The 20743-nt window shown below is 43.6% G+C and overlaps 1 protein-coding gene across 1 annotated transcript; it reads left to right on the forward strand.

Annotated features, from left to right (window-relative positions):
* Nucleotides 1-3098: 3098 nt before the first annotated feature.
* LOC127297139 (probable inorganic phosphate transporter 1-7) lies at nucleotides 3099-5083 on the forward strand. The gene has a single exon (XM_051327417.1). The coding sequence runs from the start codon at nucleotides 3194-3196 to the stop codon at nucleotides 4769-4771; it is 1578 nt and encodes a 525-aa protein (XP_051183377.1). The 5' UTR covers nucleotides 3099-3193; the 3' UTR covers nucleotides 4772-5083.
* Nucleotides 5084-20743: the final 15660 nt, after the last annotated feature.

Consider the following 20743-nt stretch of genomic DNA (forward strand, 5'->3'; position numbering starts at 1 on the left):
CTAGTTGCTACCAGCAGCGCTAAGCGCTTAGTTGACCGCTAGTGTCAATGGCTAGGTGCCCACCTGCCCAACGCGTGACACTAGGGAACCTTGCTAAGAAAGCCAGAAAGTCTAGCCAAGTCTTGGTTTTTTTAGCGCCCCCTAGATAGCGCCCGTCGCTGGGCAAAGCGGACCTGAGAGAAAAAAGAGTCCTAGCCCCGGCGACAAAGTTTGAGTCGACGCAAAATTATTTTGTGAGATCGGGTGGAAATCGACCGTATAACTACCAAGAATTTCATCTTTTTTGAAGCTTTCACCGGGGGAGGGGGGAGAGAGAGGATCCCCACTTGAATATATTGCATTGCATCAACGACAATTCATGAGTTACAGTGGGAGAGGTGGTTCCGCCACTGGTCGGCATCCACTCTTAATTCCGATTTCTTGAAACGGTGAGAACATAAAGTGAGGTCGGAGAGGATGTTTCTAATTGTTATTTGCGGAGTCATGTCAACATCTCTGAAGACTTTGGCATTTCTTGGGTCCCATATCTTCCACAATATGACAAGTGCGACGGTGTTCCATACCGTTCACGGGAGGTTACCGGGTAGCGCGGTGAACCAAATGTCCGCGAAGGGAAGATCATTTGGTAGGATGCCTAGCCGTTTCCATATTGCTGTTGAGGATGGACATGTAAAAAAGAGGTGTGAGTGGTCCTCAACTGGAGCTTGGCATCTGAGGCATTCCATCTTAGCGTCGGAGTTGTAGATGTCCTAAGGGCTTCCGTTGTACATGCTCTAAGTTGGGGCTTGCTGGTGATTAAGCACATCAACCACCCCTATTAGCCCGTTTATTTCTTAGGATTTCAGTGCAGGTGCGTAAAAAAACATGTACTACCTCTGTCCCGGTTTACAGGGTCTACTCGCATCTCTAGATCATTAATTTGACAAATATAATATAAATTTTAATGCACAAAAATTATATCATTAAAAAATAGAACATCTAAAATTTCTAATGATACATATTTTTGTAATATTTACATTACATTCTGTTGATTAATTTTACGATCTAGAGATATGCGCCGTACCTATAAACCGAGACTGAGGGAGTAGCACGTTTGAAGTGTCAGGACATAATACTGTGTAAATGGTTCGATGTGCACGAATGTTGGGGAAATTCTAGTGTGAGACAAAAAAATAGACTGAAAAATGTTTAGTACTGTACTAATTTATTGGAGTTCTTATGTACTACTAAATATAAGGATTCTGACCGAAGATAATTATTTTAGTGTGTATCGAAATCACATAAATTCAATGAATCTCAATAGGACTTCATTTTTTTCGATAAAGAAAACATATTAATATCGAGAGAACCCATTACACCCAGCCTCTGCAATAATGCAATACCTTAATGGCGGTACAAATGCACACAACCAAAAATAAAAGAAATTACGAAAATAAAAGATCGGCTAAGATGTTCTAGCCCATGAAGCAATAGTACATCCACCACCAAGACAACACCTGAAATCCAGCCTCTCCAAAAGAGATGTCTCCAAGAAGAGAACAGTGCACAAGTAGCGCCGTCATCCGATCAAAGATCTTAGTTTTTCACCCTGAAGATAATCTCCGCTCTCGAAACAATACCTCCACCAAAGCCATAGCCAGGCACAACCTATTAAGACCAGACCTTGAATTTTCACTCTGAAAGGTTAGACTATAAACTTCAATAGGACTTCATGAAAAGTGATTTCCGATTTTCCAGGCTACAACTAAGGTACGCTTACGGGCGGTACATCAAAGGAGAAAACTAGTATCTGGATTTTTTTCGGGCTTAACAATGGCTGCATATTTTTTATTTATTTTCTTTTTAGGAAAAGGGTCCAAAAACATTTACAAAGTGGAGCTAGAAATAGCACCAACTCAACGGACATGGTGTTTTGGCTCATAGGTGCAAATGCCCCTATTATGAATAATGTATTTAAATTTCTTTTCAAATGTCAAAAAATCATGGGGAAAAAATCTAGGTGTACATCTTGATATGCTATGTTTACATACAAAAAAATTGTGAGAAAAGGATAATTTTTATGGGTTGTGCTTGTGCAGAACAACATCTCGTAAAAAGCTATTTTGCAGGACCGGAAATTGTCTTTTTTTTACACTAGTCACAAAAAATATCATTTTTTCTCGAAATGTTGTGTGCGGACATACAATGTCCGGATGTGCACCTAGATTTATTTTTCAGATTTTTTCGACATTTTGAAATATGTATTTTAAATAATGGATGCATCTACACCTATGAGCCAAAAGTGATATCCGCAACTCAACCAACTAACATCCTAGTTGAACCTACAATGCCTATACAAAACTCTGAACCCAAGATTTTAAACCAACATAAGATTTCATCTTGGCCTTACCGACAAGCAGAGCCAATTCCTCTTTAAAGAGTATCTGAATTTTTCCTTGATCTAAAAAACCAAAACTCTGCTTGTTTTTATCGAGCGACAAAAAAAAAGTACCCGAAGTCCTGAATCGTATATACTCTTGCACAAGACAAGAATAGTAAGGAGTCGTTTGGAAGCCAGGCTTTCATTTCATTTGTAGCATTTTGAAATGAATACATGCATTCATTTCATTTACATTGTAATTCCAAAAATAGACACTTGTTTGGTTGTCACAGGAATTGCAAATGACAACATAATTCAATATTGAATTTGTAAATGGCTTCCACAAGAATTGCAAATGACAGGTCTCAGTTTGGAATTGTGTTTACCCATGGTGTCATTTTGCTGGATTTCCTAAATGAAATGATGAACCAATTCTGTGACAACCAAACAGCCCACCTATGGAATTCCAAAATGAATTCCAGAATTCCAGACCCAAATGATGGATACCAAACGACCTCTAATGTATAACGGATATGCTGATTGTGCACGGGCATGCATGCGAGCAGCAGGATCACGGGAGAGCCTGAGTCCATGGAAGTTTTGGCGCCGGGAAGAAGGAACGGTTAAGCAGGAATAAGAAGTTGGGCTTCCAAGGAATGAAGTCTGGAATATTCTCACCTCTCCGCATATACATAACAGATCGAACGACACTTGTACCTTCTCCCTCAGTTCACTCCGATCGCAACAAAACCTCCAATACAGTCCAACATCGCGGCGGCGGAACTCGCGAGCACTGGGACACGCGCACACGTACCTACCGGAGCTTGGCGCGCAATGGCGGGCGACCAAGTCCACGTGCTCTCGGCGCTCGACGGCGCCAAGACGCAGTGGTACCACTTCACGGCGATCGTGGTCGCCGGCATGGGCTTCTTCACCGACGCCTACGACCTCTTCTGCATCTCCCTCGTCACCAAGCTGATCGGCCGAGTCTACTACACCGTGCCAGGGTCGCCCCACCCTGGCAGCCTGCCACCGACCGTCGCGGCCGCCGTCAACGGCGTGGCGTTCGTCGGCACGCTCTCCGGGCAGCTCTTCTTCGGGTGGCTCGGCGACAAGGTCGGCCGGAAGAGCGTGTACGGCATGACGCTGCTTCTGATGATCATCTGCTCCGTGGCGTCCGGGCTGTCGTTCAGCCACACGCCCACGACCGTCATGGCCACGCTCTGCTTCTTCCGGTTCTGGCTCGGATTCGGCATTGGCGGCGACTACCCGCTCTCCGCCACCATCATGTCCGAGTACGCCAACAAGCGCACGCGCGGCGCGTTCATCGCCGCCGTGTTCGCGATGCAGGGGTTCGGCATCCTCGCCGGCGGCGCCGTGGCGATCGGGGTCACCGCGCTGTTCAAGAACCGGTTTCCGGCGCCGCCGTACGCCGTGAACCCGGCGGCGTCCACCCCGGCTGAGGCCGACTACGTGTGGCGCATCGTCCTCATGCTCGGAGCGCTCCCCGCGGCTCTCACCTTCTACTGGCGCATGAAGATGCCGGAGACGGCGCGGTACACGGCCCTCATCGCCAAGAACGCCGAGCGGGCTGCCGCTGACATGTCCAAGGTGCTCCAGGTAGAGATCACAAAGGAGCAGGCCGGCGATCTGGAGGTGGCGCACAAGTACCGCCCGTCGCCGTCGTTCGGCCTCTTCTCCGGGGAGTTCGTGAGGCGGCACGGGCTCCACCTCGTGGGCACGGCGTCGACGTGGCTCCTCCTGGACATCGCCTACTACTCGCAGAACCTGTTCCAGAAGGACATCTTCAGCGCGATCGGGTGGATCCCACCGGCGGCGACGATGAGCGCGCTGGACGAGCTGTACCACATCGCGCGTGCCCAGACCCTGATCGCGCTGTGCGGCACCGTGCCGGGGTACTGGTTCACGGTGGCCTTCATCGACTCCGTCGGCCGGTTCAAGATCCAGGCGATGGGATTCTTCATGATGACAGGCTTCATGCTGGGTCTGGCCGTGCCATACGACTACTGGACGGGGAAGGGCCACCAGGCGGGGTTCGTCGCCATGTACGCGCTCACCTTCTTCTTCGCCAACTTCGGCCCAAACGCGACCACGTTCATCGTGCCGGCGGAGATCTACCCGGCGAGGCTCCGCGCGACGTGCCATGGCATATCGGCGGCGTCGGGGAAGGTGGGCGCCATCATCGGGTCCTTCGGGTTCTTGTACCTGGCCCAGAGCCCGGACCCGGCCAAGACGGCCCATGGCTACCTGCCTGGTATCGGCGTGCGCAACTCGCTCTTCGTGCTCGCCGGATGCAGCTTGATGGGGTTTATGCTCACGTTCTTGGTCCCCGAGCCCAAGGGCAAGTCCTTGGAGGAGATGTCACGTGAGACCGAGCCTGACAAGTGCTAGTCATTCGGGCGAAGATCCACTACATTAGCTAGTCTACTACTACTAGATAATCGACCGTGAATTTTGCATTTAGTTTTAGCAGTTAGGGGATGATGAGATGGACAAATAATCGTCGGAGTTATTTTTGGAAGTATATACCTCTTCTCTTTACTTGTCGAACTTGTCTTCGTCCTCCCATGGTGCTTCGGTCGCAATCGAGAGCATCAACAACTACAAGCTGGTTCTTTGTTCGTTGTTGTCTCTGATGTTGTAAGCTGTTTATCAGCACCTTGTATTCTTTTTTTCCTTTCAAATGGAGGAAATATCACCCTAGCTTCAGCATCCAAGAGATGTACACGGTTTTTTATTAGATTATTCACAACACCTTATAAGAGCAATACAAAAGATCAAACTCGAAGCCACTTCGCTAAACCTACAGAGGGATGAAGGGGGTGTGACAATTCACCAACTCACATCATCAAAAAACCAAATGTCTTCCCAGGCCGCCCAATAGCAGATGAGAAGCATATTCCAGTCAAGCAGACTCTCAGCGCACTCCAACACACACGCCATAGAAGTTGCTACCGCCGTCTTCCTCGACTCCATCTTCAAAAGAGATCATCGCATTGGCCATACCAGGCCTACCATCGATGCCGCCACGACGTCAGACGACTCCACCATCCTGCGCGTGTCCATCACACTGCATCCGTCTCCGAGACACCACTGCACCATGCCGCAGCGACTCGACAACGCTGACACAGCAAAAGCACACCACTCCACCTCAGCACCACCACCATCCGTTGTCTGCTCCAAAAACGATGCCCCCAACAGGTAGAACGGTGTTGCGCGCCGCCATCGTCCGATCCGGGAGACCCGGGTCTAGGGTTTCCCCTGGAGCAGCCCATGCGAAGAACGCAGACTGCATAGACAATGCTTTCAACAAGGTAACGAGGAACAGCGTCGCCATCATCCGCCATGACCGAAGTCCAGGCCGGCTTTCACCGGCAGCTGAGCCTCGCCATTGGGAGCTAGGCGACGGATCGCGAGATCCGCCAAGGCTTGCCACACAACTACCCGATCTCCTCCGGCGAAAGAGAAGACCACCACCGCGGTGCCACGGTCAGCAGCACCAGACGCCCGCCACTCGCCACCAGGTCGACATCCTCCCCGCCACCCAGGGCCGCCGCCCTTGGTTCCGTGATCCCAAACCTGGAGGATGAGGAGCACAAGATCCGCCCCCATCATCGCCCGCCCGGCAAGGTCGAGGCGAGGAAGGGAGGAGGGGAGGACCGCGCCGCCTGGAGGGAGCAACACGAGATCCACCCCAATCACCGCCCGCCCGGCGAGGCCGAGGCGAGGAAGGGAGGAGGAGAGGGCCGCGCCGCCAGGTACCGGGACCATCCCCCAGCGTGGAGGCTGATACGTCCAAAACGTATCTACTTTTCCGAACACTTTTGCTGTTGTTTCGCCTCTAATTTGTGTACTTTGGATGCAACTAACACGGATTAACGCTGTTTTCAGCAGAACTGTTCTGGTGTCTCGTTTTTGTGCAGAAATCCAACTTTCAGGAAAAACCTCGGGATTTTGACAGAAGGCCCTATTTTCCCAGAATACTGACGGAGCCAGAAGGACAAATCAAGCGGAGGCCCGAGGGCCCCACACCATAAGGCGGCGCGGCCTAGGGGGGGCCCGCGCGGCCCTATGGTGTGGCCCCCTCGGTCGGCCTCCGACGCCCTCCTTCGGACTACTTATTGGCCTCGACCTAAAAACGCACGGGGAGAAGTCGAAGTCGCCAGAAACCCTCCAGAACGCCGCCACATCGCGAAACTCCGTCTCAGGAGCCAGAAGTCTCCGTTCTGGCACTCCGCCGGGACGGGGAATTGGAGGAGATCATCGCCATCATCACCGCCAACGCCTCTCCATCGACCAGCCATGTTTCCCCCATCCATGTGTGAGTAATTCCCCCGCTGTAGGCCGAAGGGGATGGTAGGGATTGGATGAGATTGGTCATGTAATAGCATAAGATTGTTAGGGCATAGTGCCTAGTATCCGTAGATGTTACTTTTATGATATTGTTGCAACTTGTTATGCTTAATGCTTGTCACTAGGGACCGAGTGCCATGATCTCAGATCTGAACATGTTATTGATTCATGAAGATATTCGTTGTTTATGATCTTACCTGCAAGTTGTATACACATGTCGCTGTCCGGAACCAATGGCCCCGAAGTGACAGAAATTGGGACAACCGGAGGGGATGGTAGTGACGTGAGGATCACATGTGTTCACGGAGTGTTAATGCTTTGCTCCGGTACTCTATTAAAAGGAGTACCTTAATATCCAGTAGTTTCCCTTGAGGCCCGGCTGCCACCGGCTGGTAGGACAAAAGATGTTGTGCAAGTTTCTCATTGCGAGCACGTACGACTATAATTGGAACACATGCCTATTGATTGATTAGTACTTGGATACCGTTTTATTATTATCTGCAAATGCCCTGCTATGACTGTTACATGAGTTTCTCTCATCCATGCAACGCCCGTCATCCGTCCCCGTGCCTACAGTATTTTAATCCTGCTGTTTACTAAAATCACTACTGCTGTTTCCGTTACTCTGCTGCTGTTATTTCACTACTGCTGCTGCTATAAAACTGTTACTACTGATAAACTCTTGCGAGCAAGTCTGTTTCCAGGTGCAGCTGAATTGACAACTCCGCTGTTAAGGCTTTCAAGTATTCTTTGTCTCCCCTTGTGTCGAATCAATAAATTGGGTTTTACTTCCCTCGAAGACTGTTGCGATCCCCTATACTTGTGGGTTGATACGTCCAAAACGTATCTACTTTCCCGAACACTTTTGCTATTGTTTTGCCTCTAATTTGTGTGTTTTGGATGCAACTAACACGGACTAACGCTGTTTTCAGCAGAACTGCTCTGGTGTCTCGTTTTTGTGCAGAAATCCAACTTTCGGGAAAAACCTCGGAATTTATGCAGAAGGCCCTATTTTCCCAGGAAACTAACGGAGCCAGAAGGGCAATTGAAGTGGAGGCCCGAGGGCCCCACACCATAGGGCGGCGCGGCCCAGGGGGGGCCCGCGCGGCCCTGTGGTGTGGCCCCCTCGGCCGGCCTCCGACGCCCTCCTTCAGACTATTTATCGGCCTCGACCTAAAAACGCACGGGGAGAAGTCGAAGTCGCCAGAAACCCTCCAGAACGCCGCCACATCGCGAAACTCCGTCGCGGGAGCCGAAGTCTCCGTTTCCGGCACTCCGCCGGACGGGGAATAGGAGGAGATCATCGCCGCCATCACCGCCAACGCCTCTACATCAACCAGCCAAGTTTCCCCCCCCCATGTGGGAGTAATACCCCCGCTGTAGGCCGAAGGGGATGGTAGGGATTGGATGAGATTGGTCATGTAATAGCATAAGATTGTTAGGGCATAGTGCCTAGTGTCCGTAGTTGGTACTTTGATGATATTGTTGCAACTTGTTATGCTTAATGCTTGTCACTAGGGCCCGAGTGCCATGATCTCAGATCTGAACATGTTATTGTTTCATCAAGATAATCATTGTTTATGGTCTTACCTATAAGTTGTATACACATGTCGCTGTCCGGAACCGATGGCCCCGAAGTGACAGAAATCGGGACAACCGGAGGGAATGGTAGCGATGTGAGGATCACATGTGTTCACGGAGTGTTAATGCTTTGCTCCGGTACTCTATTAAAAGGAGTACCTTAATCTCCAGTAGTTTCCCTTGAGGCCCGGCTGCCACCGGCTGGTAGGACAAAAGATGTTGTGCAAGTTTCTCATTGCGAGCACGCACGACTATATATGGAACACATGCCTATTGATTGATTTGTACTTGGACACCGTTTTATTATTATCTGCAAATGCCCTGCTATGATTGTTACATGAGTTTCTCTCATCCATGCAACGCCCGTCATCCGTCCCCGTGACTACAGTATTTTAATCCTGCTGTTTACTAAAATCACTACCGCTGTCTGTTACTCTGCTTTGTTATTTCACTCTACTGCTATAAACTGTTACTACGATAAACCCTTGCGAGCAAGTCTGTTTCCAGGTGCAACTGAATTGACAACTCTGTTGTTAAGGCTTCCAAGTGTTCTTTGTCTCCCCTTGTGTCGAATCAATAAATTGGGTTTTACTTCCCTCGAAGACTTGCGATCCCCTATACTTGTGGGTCATCAAGACTATTTTCAGCGCCGTTGCCGGGAGCATAGCTTTATTTGGAAGTTCACTTGGATTAATATTGTTCGCTGCAAATTCTCCATCATGGGTAAATCTCGCGATACTAAGATCGCCATATTACCATCCACTACAAGAAAAGGTACAATTCTGAATACCTCTGCTGCTCTTGATTCACCATCTGTGATTGATAAACTTGTTTCACCGCCACATGCTTCGCATGCGGGTACATCTGCTGAATCTGAACACTCTCATAATATTGATAATGTTTCTGCTGTGCTTGATGATAGTGGTTCATTGGGATCTTTTCTAGATGCTACAATTGCTAGGTCTAGACAAATTGAAAATACTGAAACTCCTAATGCTACTACACCTGTTAGTTCACCTGAACTTGGTTATTTTAGTGATGATCTGAGGAAGATTATGTGGAGCTTAATGATGATTTTATTGAAAAATGCAATGCTACTACTGATGCAAGAAAAATTAAAAAGTTGCTTGCAGAACATGCTGTTAGATATAAAGCTGTCTCTGATCCTAAGTTTGCCACATCTCCTATAAACATTAGGGATAAAGATTATGATTTTTCTCTTGATCTATCTCATATAGCTATTGTTGAGAAAACACCCTTTTGTGTTACAGAAAAAGAAAGTTCTGTTGAACACATGACTTAGCTATATACTCTAAGTAGTTTTTTTTCTGATTATGTTAATATGCGTACTTACTTTTTTGCTAAAATATTTCCATTATCATTAAAGGATGACGCTAAAACTTGGTATAATAATTTGCCACCTAATTCTATTAAAAGTCCGAAAGAATTGCTTGATGTTTTCTTCCGCAAATACTTTCTGCTAGTGCTCAACATATTGCTTTGCGAGAATTTATAATTTTAATCAGGGAGATGAAGAGAAATTGCACGAGGCTTGGTCGAGATTCTGCTCTCTTATTAGAGCTCGACACTGAGCATGATTTGGAAAAGCATGATTTACTTGATATATTTTATAGTGGACTAACCATTGAGTCTAGGGCATACCTGGATAGTTGTGCTGGTTGTGTTTTCAGAAAAGAACTCAGGGCAACGACTGAAGAATTATTGGCTAAAATAAGCCGGAATCATGATGATTGGACTACGCCTGAACCGACTCCAACTCCAATATTGAAGAAGCGGGGTTTAATTAAATTGAATGATGAAGATATGAGGGAAGCCAAGAAGTCTCTCAAGGAGAAAGGTATTAAATCTGAAGATGTGAAGAATCTACCTCCTATTGAAGATATATGTGAGATAATTCCCCCTTCATCCATGATTGAGGTAAACTCCCTTCAACGCTTTACTAGGGAAGATATTCCGTATTCGAAACCTCCTGCACAATGCTTAGATGAGTTTGATAATTATATTGTTAAGCAAGAAAATTTTAATATGAGAGTAGAGAATCATTTAATGGAAAATTCTCAAGCTATTAGTGAATTGCATGATATTGTGGAGAGAACCTCCAATGATGTTAAGATGCTTGTTAAACATTTTCAAATGATTCAAACTCAAATTGATCAACTCACTAAAGTGCAAAATGACTTGTTAGGGAATAATTCTAAAGAGAAACATGCTTATGAAGTAACAACTAGAGGTGGTGTCTCTACCCAGGATCCTCTATATCCTGAAGGGCATCCCAAAAGAGTTGAACAAGATTCTCAACGCATTGAACCTAGTGCTCATTCTAGGAAGAAAAAGAAGAAGAAACATAAAAATGTTGTAGAATCTTCTGAACCTGTTAATGATCCTAATAGTATTTCTATTTCTGATGCTGAAACTGAAAGTGGTAATGAACATGATAATGATAATGATAATGATAAGAATGATACTCATGATAAAGAAGAGGTTGAAGAAGAACCTGAAAAGCATGCTAAAAATAAAAAGTACACTAAAGAAGATTTTATTGCTGAGAAACATGGTAATGAAAGAGAACCTTGGGTGCAAAAGCAAATGCCTTTTCCTGCTAAGAAATTAAAATCAAAGGAAGAAGAACACTATAATAAATTTTGCGATTGGATGAAACCTTTATTCTTGCAAATCCCTTTGACTGATGCTATTAAATTGCCACCATATTCAAAGTATATGAAAGATATTGTTACTAACAAAAGGAAAATCCCCAATGAGGAAATTTCCACTATGCTTGCTAATTACTCTTTCAATGGCAAAGTTTCGAAGAAGTTGGGCGACCCAGGTATACCTACTATTCCTTGTTCTATTAAGAATAATTATGTTAAAACTGCTCTATGTGACTTGGGAGCCGGTGTTAGTGTTATGCCTTTTTCTCTTTATAAGAGACTTTACTTAGATAAGTTGATACCTACTGATATATCTTTGCAAATGGCTGATAAATCTACTGCTATTCCTGTTGGTATATGTGAGAATGTTCTGTTCAAGTTACTACTAACTGCTTAATATTAACTGATTTTGTTGTGTTGGAAATGCCTGAAGATGATAATATGTCTATTATTCTTGGGAGACCTTTTCTTAACACCGCAGGGGCTGTTATTGATTGCAATAAAGGAAAGGTTACTTTCAATGTTGATGATAGGGAGCATACCGTTTATTTTCCTAAGAAGATTGAGAAAGCGTGTGGAGTTAATACTATTTCTAATGTGAGAACTATCAAAGTGGGAACTATTGATTGTCCTATATATGAGCCTAAGGAAGAATATCAAATTCTCGTGATTGGATCCATATCAATACAATTCAAGGTAACATGATTGATTTGAGGTTTATTTCTTCTTATGCTATGTAAAATTTATTTGGTGACAAGACTTGATCAACCTTGTTAACGGATACTTTTTATATGCATAGAGGAGGTAAACAACATATCTTTCTTCCTCCACTTGCTCTAGTTGCTGTAGCACTTTTAATTTGCAAAGTTCTTTAGTTATTTGAAGATTTCGAAATTTTTCCTGGCCAGTAATAATAAACTAAATACCCAGAAATGTGCGTTTTTCAAAGTTTTCAAAAATTCACAAAAATTATACCGTTGGTCCTAATTTTCGACGAGGCACCTGGGAACACCAGAGGATGACCTGTGGGGCACCAGAGGCGCCGGACCACAGGCCGGCGCGGCCAAGGAGGTGGCCGCGCCACCATGTGGTGTGGGCCCCCCTCTGCCCCACTTTGTCATCTCTTTCGCCCAGAACAGTCTCTCTCCCGAAAAAACTCGTACCAAGTTCCTCTCACTCGCGTTTTTGCTTTAGAACTCCAGATTTTTCGATCTCTTTGCTCAGCCCAGATTTCTGTCTGAAATTTGGCACATTTGCTCTTCGGTATGTGACTCCTCCACCCATCCAAGTAGAATTTCGTTTGGTTGAGTATATCTTGAATATTTTGCTGCTGTAGGTAACATGTTTAGTGAGCTTGCATGCTTGTTCTAAGTGGTAGAAACTAGTTTTGATGCATGATTAGTACTCTAGCAAGTTCCTATGGTAGTTTCCCTCAATTATATGTCATCAAATCAAATTTCTATATTGGTTGTTGAAATTTCAGAAAATGGAGTGGAATAGATATCACTTGAACCAGCAAGAATTGGAAGTCCAACAAGTTATGATAGTCAATCGTGAAGAGGGAGTTTACCCCTCTTACTACCCGTGCGCGGATTTCATGAGAAGCGCGGGGATACTTGAAGATGTTCAAACTCTAATTTCTCGTGCAGGGCTGAGTGACTTTGTTGAAGGAGAGCCAAGACAATATGTGAAATTAACTATGTCTTTTGTGTAGGACTTCAAGTTCAATTGGTCGCGATCTAACCCCACGGTCCAGTATAAAATTTACAATAAAGCTGTCAACTTGCCATTTAGTGCTTTCTGTGCAGCAATTAGAGTACCGCAATGGGGATCATGTGAGAAGATAAAGGGATCGCCGCAAGAACTCTCGGATCTCTACAAGATGATTTGCGATGGAAGGAGTTTCTCAGGTGAAAGTGGTAAAATCACTAGTATTCAACTCCCGGCTATCCGCTACTTTGCCTATTTTATTACCAAATGCGTTCTTGCTAAAAAGATTGGTGGTAAGCTTTCTATCCCGGATTTGGCTTTTCTAGCTGCGGCACTGCAAAATAGTAGGTCTTATAATTTGGGGGCATTGATAGCTTATAGACTTGCCACTAACCGTGAGAAAGGTGGAATTTGTGGAGGTCTCATCGCCTCCCGTTTACTAGCTTTTCATAATGTAGAACCTCATCATTTTGATATTCCGTTCCCCATAGAAAAACTTGACATAGCCTCTATGATTAAACATGAATTTGTTTCAGATTCCTCCAGCTTGGGTAACCTGTATTATAGGATGATATTTTATAAGAAAGTTTGGAGAATAACTAAGAAAACTGAGAAATTAGTAAGATTGCCTGCGCCTGTTCTGTCTAACCTTGATTCCAGGGGAGATTGGTCGGTTACAGAAGGTGCACTGGATGCACACATAGAGAGAGGAGGCCATCATGCAAGAGACGACATAGAGGTCGAGGAGCACCTCGACTCATCATCCGATGCAGCAAGTTCCTCACATCAACATGGTGGATATGCGGAGCCTCCACGCTTTTCTTCTGCACAGGAGCTTTACTATGACTACTCCATGGACTACCCACCGGCGAGGAACAACGACCCTCGTTGGGGTTGAACTCCACTTAGGCCAAAAGCCTAAGCTTGGGGGGAGGTATACCGGCATCACTCATTCTTTGCATATTATGGTTGCTGGATACTCGCACATACTTGTTTTGTTCGTTTGAGTGGTTTTCTAATGAGAGGAAGATGATATTTGGGGAAATGCTGCCTGAAAACAGATTCTGGAACGTTACTGTAAAAATCGTCAAAAATAGCCAGAGCGTCATTTTGAGCTGCAAATTTTTGTGTAGGTTCCCCAGGTTGTTATCTAACTTTCATTAGTTGAACACTTTTCGATCTGAGCAACGTAAGATTTTTGTTAAAATCGATTTCTGTACTGCTGTCAGGTTTTGGCAGATTCCTGCCATCTCGCTTTTCTGTGTTTCTTTCAGTTTGCTATTTCTTGATTTCGCTTTGTTTCCTTCCCAAAACACAAAAAGACCAAAAATATTTCTGTTATTTATCTTCACCATTTGTTTGCTTTAGTTTCTTGCATTTGTTTCACTTTATTTGCTATTGCTAGTTTGCTATAAGAAAACCCAAAAAGATTTTGCTTTGTTTGTTTGTTTCCTCTTGTTCTTATTTGCAATTTGAAAACACCAAAAATATTTGCTGTTCTTCTCTGGTTTGTAAAGTTCTTTATGAATTCAATGGTCTTCGGTGGCTGGAGCGTGGTTTTCATTTCATATTATCCAAGCTACACAAGTGAAAAGGCAATAATGACGATCTACGACAATCTGATTGTGGTGAGAGGCTGGTATGAACTCTATTTGCTTTCATTTTTGCACATATACTCATCCATGTGAGCATGCTTAGTTGGTTCGTGTGAGGTATATGTTATTTGAGAAAGTCTAGTAGTTCATGATCTCTCTTGTTTAGCTCCAATTTATTAATATGAGTAGCATGTCATGTATGTTTGTTTGCATTGTTTTATTCATAAGTAAGTATGGCATTGTGGTATCCTCCTCTGAATAATTCATTTATATTGACTTGGCACATGCTCACGCATGCATATGACTGAACAAAAAGTCAATTAAGCCTCGATGATTTATATTGTTTCAGAGTTCTTGTATCACTTTTATGCCTCCGTTAATTTATTTTGCCGCAAGCATGATTATGACAGTTACTGCTCTCTTGATTTGTCGCTCCCTAGTCTATTGCTAGCCTTCACTTGTACTGAGCGGGAACGCTGCTCGTACTTCCAAACACATGAAAACCAAGTTATTCCAGAGTGTCCACCATAAATACCTATGCATGGCATTTCAAACCATTCCAAGTAAATTCTCATGCGCTACCTTTAAAACCTTCAAAATGCTTCTCAATTTGTGTTTATGTTTCATAGCTCATGAGGAAGTATGTGGTGTTTAGCTTTCAACCTTGTCATTTACTTTTGACGGACTCTCATATGGACTAGTGGCACATCCGCTTATCCAATAATTTTGCAAAAAGAGCTGGCAATGGGATTCCCAGTCCCGAATTAATTAACTTAATTAGACACTCCTCCATGGTTTGTGATTGTTGGACGGCACCCGAAGGATTCGGTTAGCCATGGCTTGTGTAAGCAAAGGTTGGGGGGAGTGTCATCATCATAATAAAACCAAAATAAAAAGGCACTCCTTCATGGTATGAGATTGTTGGCAGGCACCCGAGGATTCGGTTAGCCATGGTTTGTGAAAGAAAGGTTGGAAGGAGTGCCAAATAAATATGCAATAATTCATGGGAGCCGCTCTTGAAAGTCCGGTTGGCGAGGTAGTTAGTGTACCCATTACAATTCGTTGACAACAACAAACACCTCTCAAAATAATTTTACTCCTGTCTTTATAAAAATGAAAAGCTCTAGCGCATGTTAATCCCTGCTTCCCTCTGCGAAGGGTCAATCTTTTACTTTTATGTTGTGTCTCCATTATTTCTTTGAGCACTATCTTGAGAGCACAACTGTCATTCTTAGTACAATATGCTTGTCTCAAAATATGATTGATTGTGGTATAACTTTGATGCATTTATCTTTTGACAATCACTACTTCTAGTCTTTCTATGAACTCCAGAGGTGCCCGGGCATTTATGTTTTGCCAACCAAATACAGGCCAGCGAGATACCACTATATCATACTCTCTTATGAACATTGCGATCTTGCTTATACACATGATTCATGATGCTTCTTATTAATTGTTGGTACCTCTCCATGATTGACATAGCTGTTAGATGATCTTATTTGCATGTATCTCATTATGAACTGCTCGAGTATTAGCCATAGCATGAGAATATATACATCATATGAGCAAATGTGTTCGTGAAAGTTCTTTTATCGCTCAGTTGTTAACTGAATTGCTTGAGGACAAGCAATAAGCTAAGCTTGGGGGGAGTTGATACGTCCAAAACGTATCTACTTTCCCGAACACTTTTGCTATTGTTTTGCCTCTAATTTGTGTGTTTTGGATGCAACTAACACGGACTAACGCTGTTTTTAGCAGAACTGCTCTGGTGTCTCGTTTTTGTGCAGAAATCCAACTTTCGGGAAAAACCTCGGAATTTATGCAGAAGGCCCTATTTTCCCAGGAAACTAACGGAGCCAGAAGGGCAATTGAAGTGGAGGCCCGAGGGCCCCACACCATAGGGCGGCGCGGCCCAGGGGGGGCCCGCGCGGCCCTGTGGTGTGGCCCCCTCGGCCGGCCTCCGACGCCCTCCTTCGGACTATTTATCGGCCTCGACCTAAAAACGCACGGGGAGAAGTCGAAGTCGCCAGAAACCCTCCAGAACGCCGCCACATCGCGAAACTCCGTCGCGGGTGCCAGAAGTCTCCGTTCTGGCACTCCGCCGGGACGGGGAATTGGAGGAGATCATCGCCGCCATCACCGCCAACGCCTCTACATCAACCAGCCAAGTTTCCCCCATCCATGTGTGAGTAATTCCCCCGCTGTAGGCCGAAGGGGATGGTAGGGATTGGATGAGATTGGTCATGTAATAGCATAAGATTGTTAGGGCATAGTGCCTAGTGTCCGTAGTTGGTACTTTGATGATATTGTTGCAACTTGTTATGCTTAATGCTTGTCACTAGGGCCCGAGTGCCATGATCTCAGATCTGAACATGTTATTGTTTCATCAAGATAATCATTGTTTATGGTCTTACCTATAAGTTGTATACACATGTCGCTGTCCGGAACCGATGGCCCCGAAGTGACAGAAATCGGGACAACCGGAGGGAATGGTAGCGATGTGAGGATCACATGTGTTCACGGAGTGTTAATGCTTTGCTCCGGTACTCTATTAAAAGGAGTACCTTAATATCCAGTAGTTTCCCTTGAGGCCCGGCTGCCACCGGCTGGTAGGACAAAAGATGTTGTGCAAGTTTCTCATTGCGAGCACGCACGACTATATATGGAACACATGCCTATTGATTGCTTTGTACTTGGACACCGTTTTATTATTATCTGCAAATGCCCTGCTATGATTGTTACATGAGTTTCTCTCATCCATGCAACGCCCGTCATCCGTCCCCGTGCCTACAGTATTTTAATCCTGCTGTTTACTAAAATCACTCTCTGTCTCTTACTCTATTCTTTGTTATTTCACTACTACTTTGCTATAAACCTGTTACTGCGATAAACCCTTGCGAGCAAGTCTGTTTCCAGGTGCAACTGAATTGACAACTCCGTTGTTAAGGCTTCCAAGTGTTCTTTGTCTCCCCTTGTGTCGAATCAATAAATTGGGTTTTACTTCCCTCGAAGACTGTTGCGATCCCCTATACTTGTGGGTCATCATGGGTCATCAAGACTATTTTCTGGCTCCATTGCCGGGGAGCATAGCTTTATTTGGAAGTTCACTTGGATTGATATTGTTCACTGCAAATTCTCCATCATGGGTAAACCTCGCGATACTAAGGTCGCCATATTACCATCCACTACAAGAAAAGGTACAACTCTGAGTACCTCTGCTCTCTTGATTCACCATCTGTGATAAGTAAACTTGTTTCACCACCACAAGCTTCAAATGCTGGTACTTCTGCTGAATCTGAAAACTCTTATAATATTGATGATGCTTCTGCTGTGCTTGATGATAGTGGTTCATTGGGAACTTTTCTAGATGCTACAATTGCTAGGTCTAGACAAATTGAAAATACTGAAACTCCTGATGTTACTACACCTGTTAATTCACCTGAACTTGAATACTCTAGTGATGATCTTGATGAAGATTATGTGGAACTTGATGATGATTTTATTGAAAAATGCAATGCTACTACTGATGCAAGAAAAATTAAAAAGTTGCTTGCAGAACATGCTGTTAGATATAAACTGTCTCCTGATCCTAAATTTGCCACATCTCCTATAAACATTAAGGATAAAGATTATGATTTTTCTCTTGATCTATCTCATATAGCTATTGTTGAGAAAACACCCTTTTGTGGTACTGAAAAAGAAAGTGCTGTTGAACACATGATTGAGTTATCTACTCTGAGTAGCTTGTTTTCTGATGATGTTAAGAAGCGTACTTACTTTGTTGCTAAAATCTTTCCATTCTCATTAAAGGATGACGCTAAAACTTGGTATAATAGTTTGCCACCTAATTCTATTAAAAGTCCAAAAGAATTGCTTGATGTTTTCTTCCGTAAATACTTTCCTGCTAGTGCTCAACATGTTGCTTTGCAGAGAATTTATAATTTTGACCAGGAAGATGGAGAGAAATTGCCTGAGGCTTGGGCGAGATTTTTCTCTCTTATTAGAGCTCGGCCTGACCATGATTTGGAAAAGCATGATTTACTTGATATATTTTATAGTGGACTAACCATTGAGTCTAGGGCATACCTGGATAGTTGTGCTGGTTGTGTTTTCAGGAAAAGAACTCCAGACGAAGCTGAAGAATTATTGGCTAAAATAGGCCGGAATCATGATGATTGGACTACGCCTGAACCAACTCCAACGCCAATATTGAAGAAGAGGGGTTTAATTAAATTGAATGATGAAGATATGAGGGAAGCCAAGAAGTCTCTCAAGGAGAAAGGTATTAAATCTGAAGATGTGAAGAATCTTCCTCCCATAGAAGATATATGTGAGATAATTCCCCCTTCATCCATGATTGAGGTAAATTCCCTTCAGCGCTTTACTAGGGAAGATATTCCGTATTCAAAACCTCCTGCGCAATGCTTAGATGAGTTTGATAATTATATTGTTAAGCAAGAAAATTTTAATATGAGAGTAGAGAATCATTTAATGGAAAATTCTCGAGCTATTAGTGAATTGCATGATATTGTGGAGAGAACCTCCAATGATGTTAAGATGCTTGTTAAACATTTCCATATGGTTCAAACTCAAATTGATCAACTCACTAAAGTGCAAAATGACTTGTTGGGAAATAATTCTAAAGAAAAACATGCTTATGAAGTAACAACTAGAGGTGGTGTTTCTACTCAGGATCCTCTATATCCTGAAGGACATCCCAAAAGAATTAAACAAGATTCTCAACGCATTGAACCTAGAGCTCCTTCTAAGAAAAAGAAGAAGAAACATAAAAATGTTGTAGAATCCTCTGAACCTGTTAATGATCCTAATAGTATTTCTATTTCCGATGCTGAAACTGAAAGTGGTAATGAACATGATAAAGATAATGATAAGAATGATACTCCTGATAAAGAAGAGGTTGAAGAAGAACCTGAAAAGCATGCTAAAAATAAAAAGTATACTAAAGAAGATTTTATTGCTGAGAAACATGGTAATGAAAGAGAACCTTGGGTGCAAAAGCAAATGCCTTTTCCTGCTAAGAAACTAAAATCAAAGGAAGAAGAACACTATAATAAATTTTGTGATTGGATGAAACCTTTATTCTTGCAAATCCCTTTGACTGATGCTATTAAATTGCCTCCTTATTCAAAGTATATGAAAGATATTGTTACTAACAAAAGGAAAATCCCCAATGAGGAAATTTCCACTATGCTTGCTAATTACTCTTTCAATGGCAAGGTTCCAAAGAAGTTGGGCGACCCAGGTATACCTACTATTCCTTGTTCTATTAAGAATAATTATGTTAAAACTTCTCTATGTGACTTGGGAGCCGGTGTTAGTGTTATGCTTTTTTCTCTTTATAAGAGACTTTACTTAGATAAGTTGATACCTACTGATATATCTTTGCAAATGGCTGATAAATCTACTGCTATTCCTGTTGGTATATGTGAGGATGTTCCTGTTCAAGTTACTAATAACTGCTTGATATTAACTGATTTTGTTGTGTTGGAAATGCCTGAAGATGATAATATGTCTATTATTCTTGGGAGACCTTTTCTTAACACCGCAGGGGCTGTTATTGATTGCAATAAAGGAAAGGTTACTTTCAATGTTGATGATAAGGAGCACACCGTCTATTTCCCCAAGAGGATTGAAAAAGCGTGCGGAGTTAATACTATTTCTAATGTGAGAACTATCAAAGTGGGAACTATTGATTGTCCTATATATGAGCCTAAAGAAGAATATCAAACTCTTATGATTGGATCCATATCAATACAATTCAAGGTAACATGATTGATTTGAGGTTTATTTCTTCTTATGCTATGTAAAATTTATTTGGTGGCAAGACTTGATCAACCTTGTTAACGAATACTTTTTATGTGCATAGAGGAGGTAAACAACATTTCTTTCTTCCTCCATTTGCTCTAGTTGCTGTAGCATTTTTAATTTGCAAAGTTCCTTAGTTAATTGGAGATTTCAAAAAATTTCCTGGCCAGTAATAATAAACTTAATACCCAGAAATGTGCACTTTTCAAAGTTTTCAAAAATTCGCAAAAATTACACCGTTGGTCCTATTTTTCGACGAGGCACCTGGGAGTACCAGAGGATGACCTGTGGGGCACCACAGGGTGCCACACCACCAGCCGGCGCGGCCAAGGAGGTGGGCGCGCCACCCTGTGGTGTGGGCCCCTCCTTGCCCCATTATTTCATCTCTTTCTCCCAGCATCTTCTCTCTCCCGAAAAACTCGAACCAGCTTTCTCTCACTAGTGTTTTTGCTCAAGAGCTCAGGATTTCTCGATCTCTTTGCTCAGCCCAGATTTCTGTCTGAAATTTGGCACATTTGCTCTTTGGTATGTGACTCCTTCGATTATCCAAATAGAATTTTGTTTGGTGGAGTATAACTTGAATATTTTGCTGCTGTAGGTAACATGTTTAGTGAGCTTGCATGCTT

Source organism: Lolium perenne, chromosome 4 (genome assembly GCF_019359855.2).
Source record: "Lolium perenne isolate Kyuss_39 chromosome 4, Kyuss_2.0, whole genome shotgun sequence".
NCBI classification, from domain to species: domain Eukaryota; kingdom Viridiplantae; phylum Streptophyta; class Magnoliopsida; order Poales; family Poaceae; genus Lolium; species Lolium perenne.

Excerpts from the sequence above, each read along its gene's own strand:
- LOC127297139 (XM_051327417.1), top strand. The coding sequence starts at position 3,194 with ATGGCGGGCGACCAAGTCCACGTGCTCTCGGCGCTCGACGGCGCCAAG.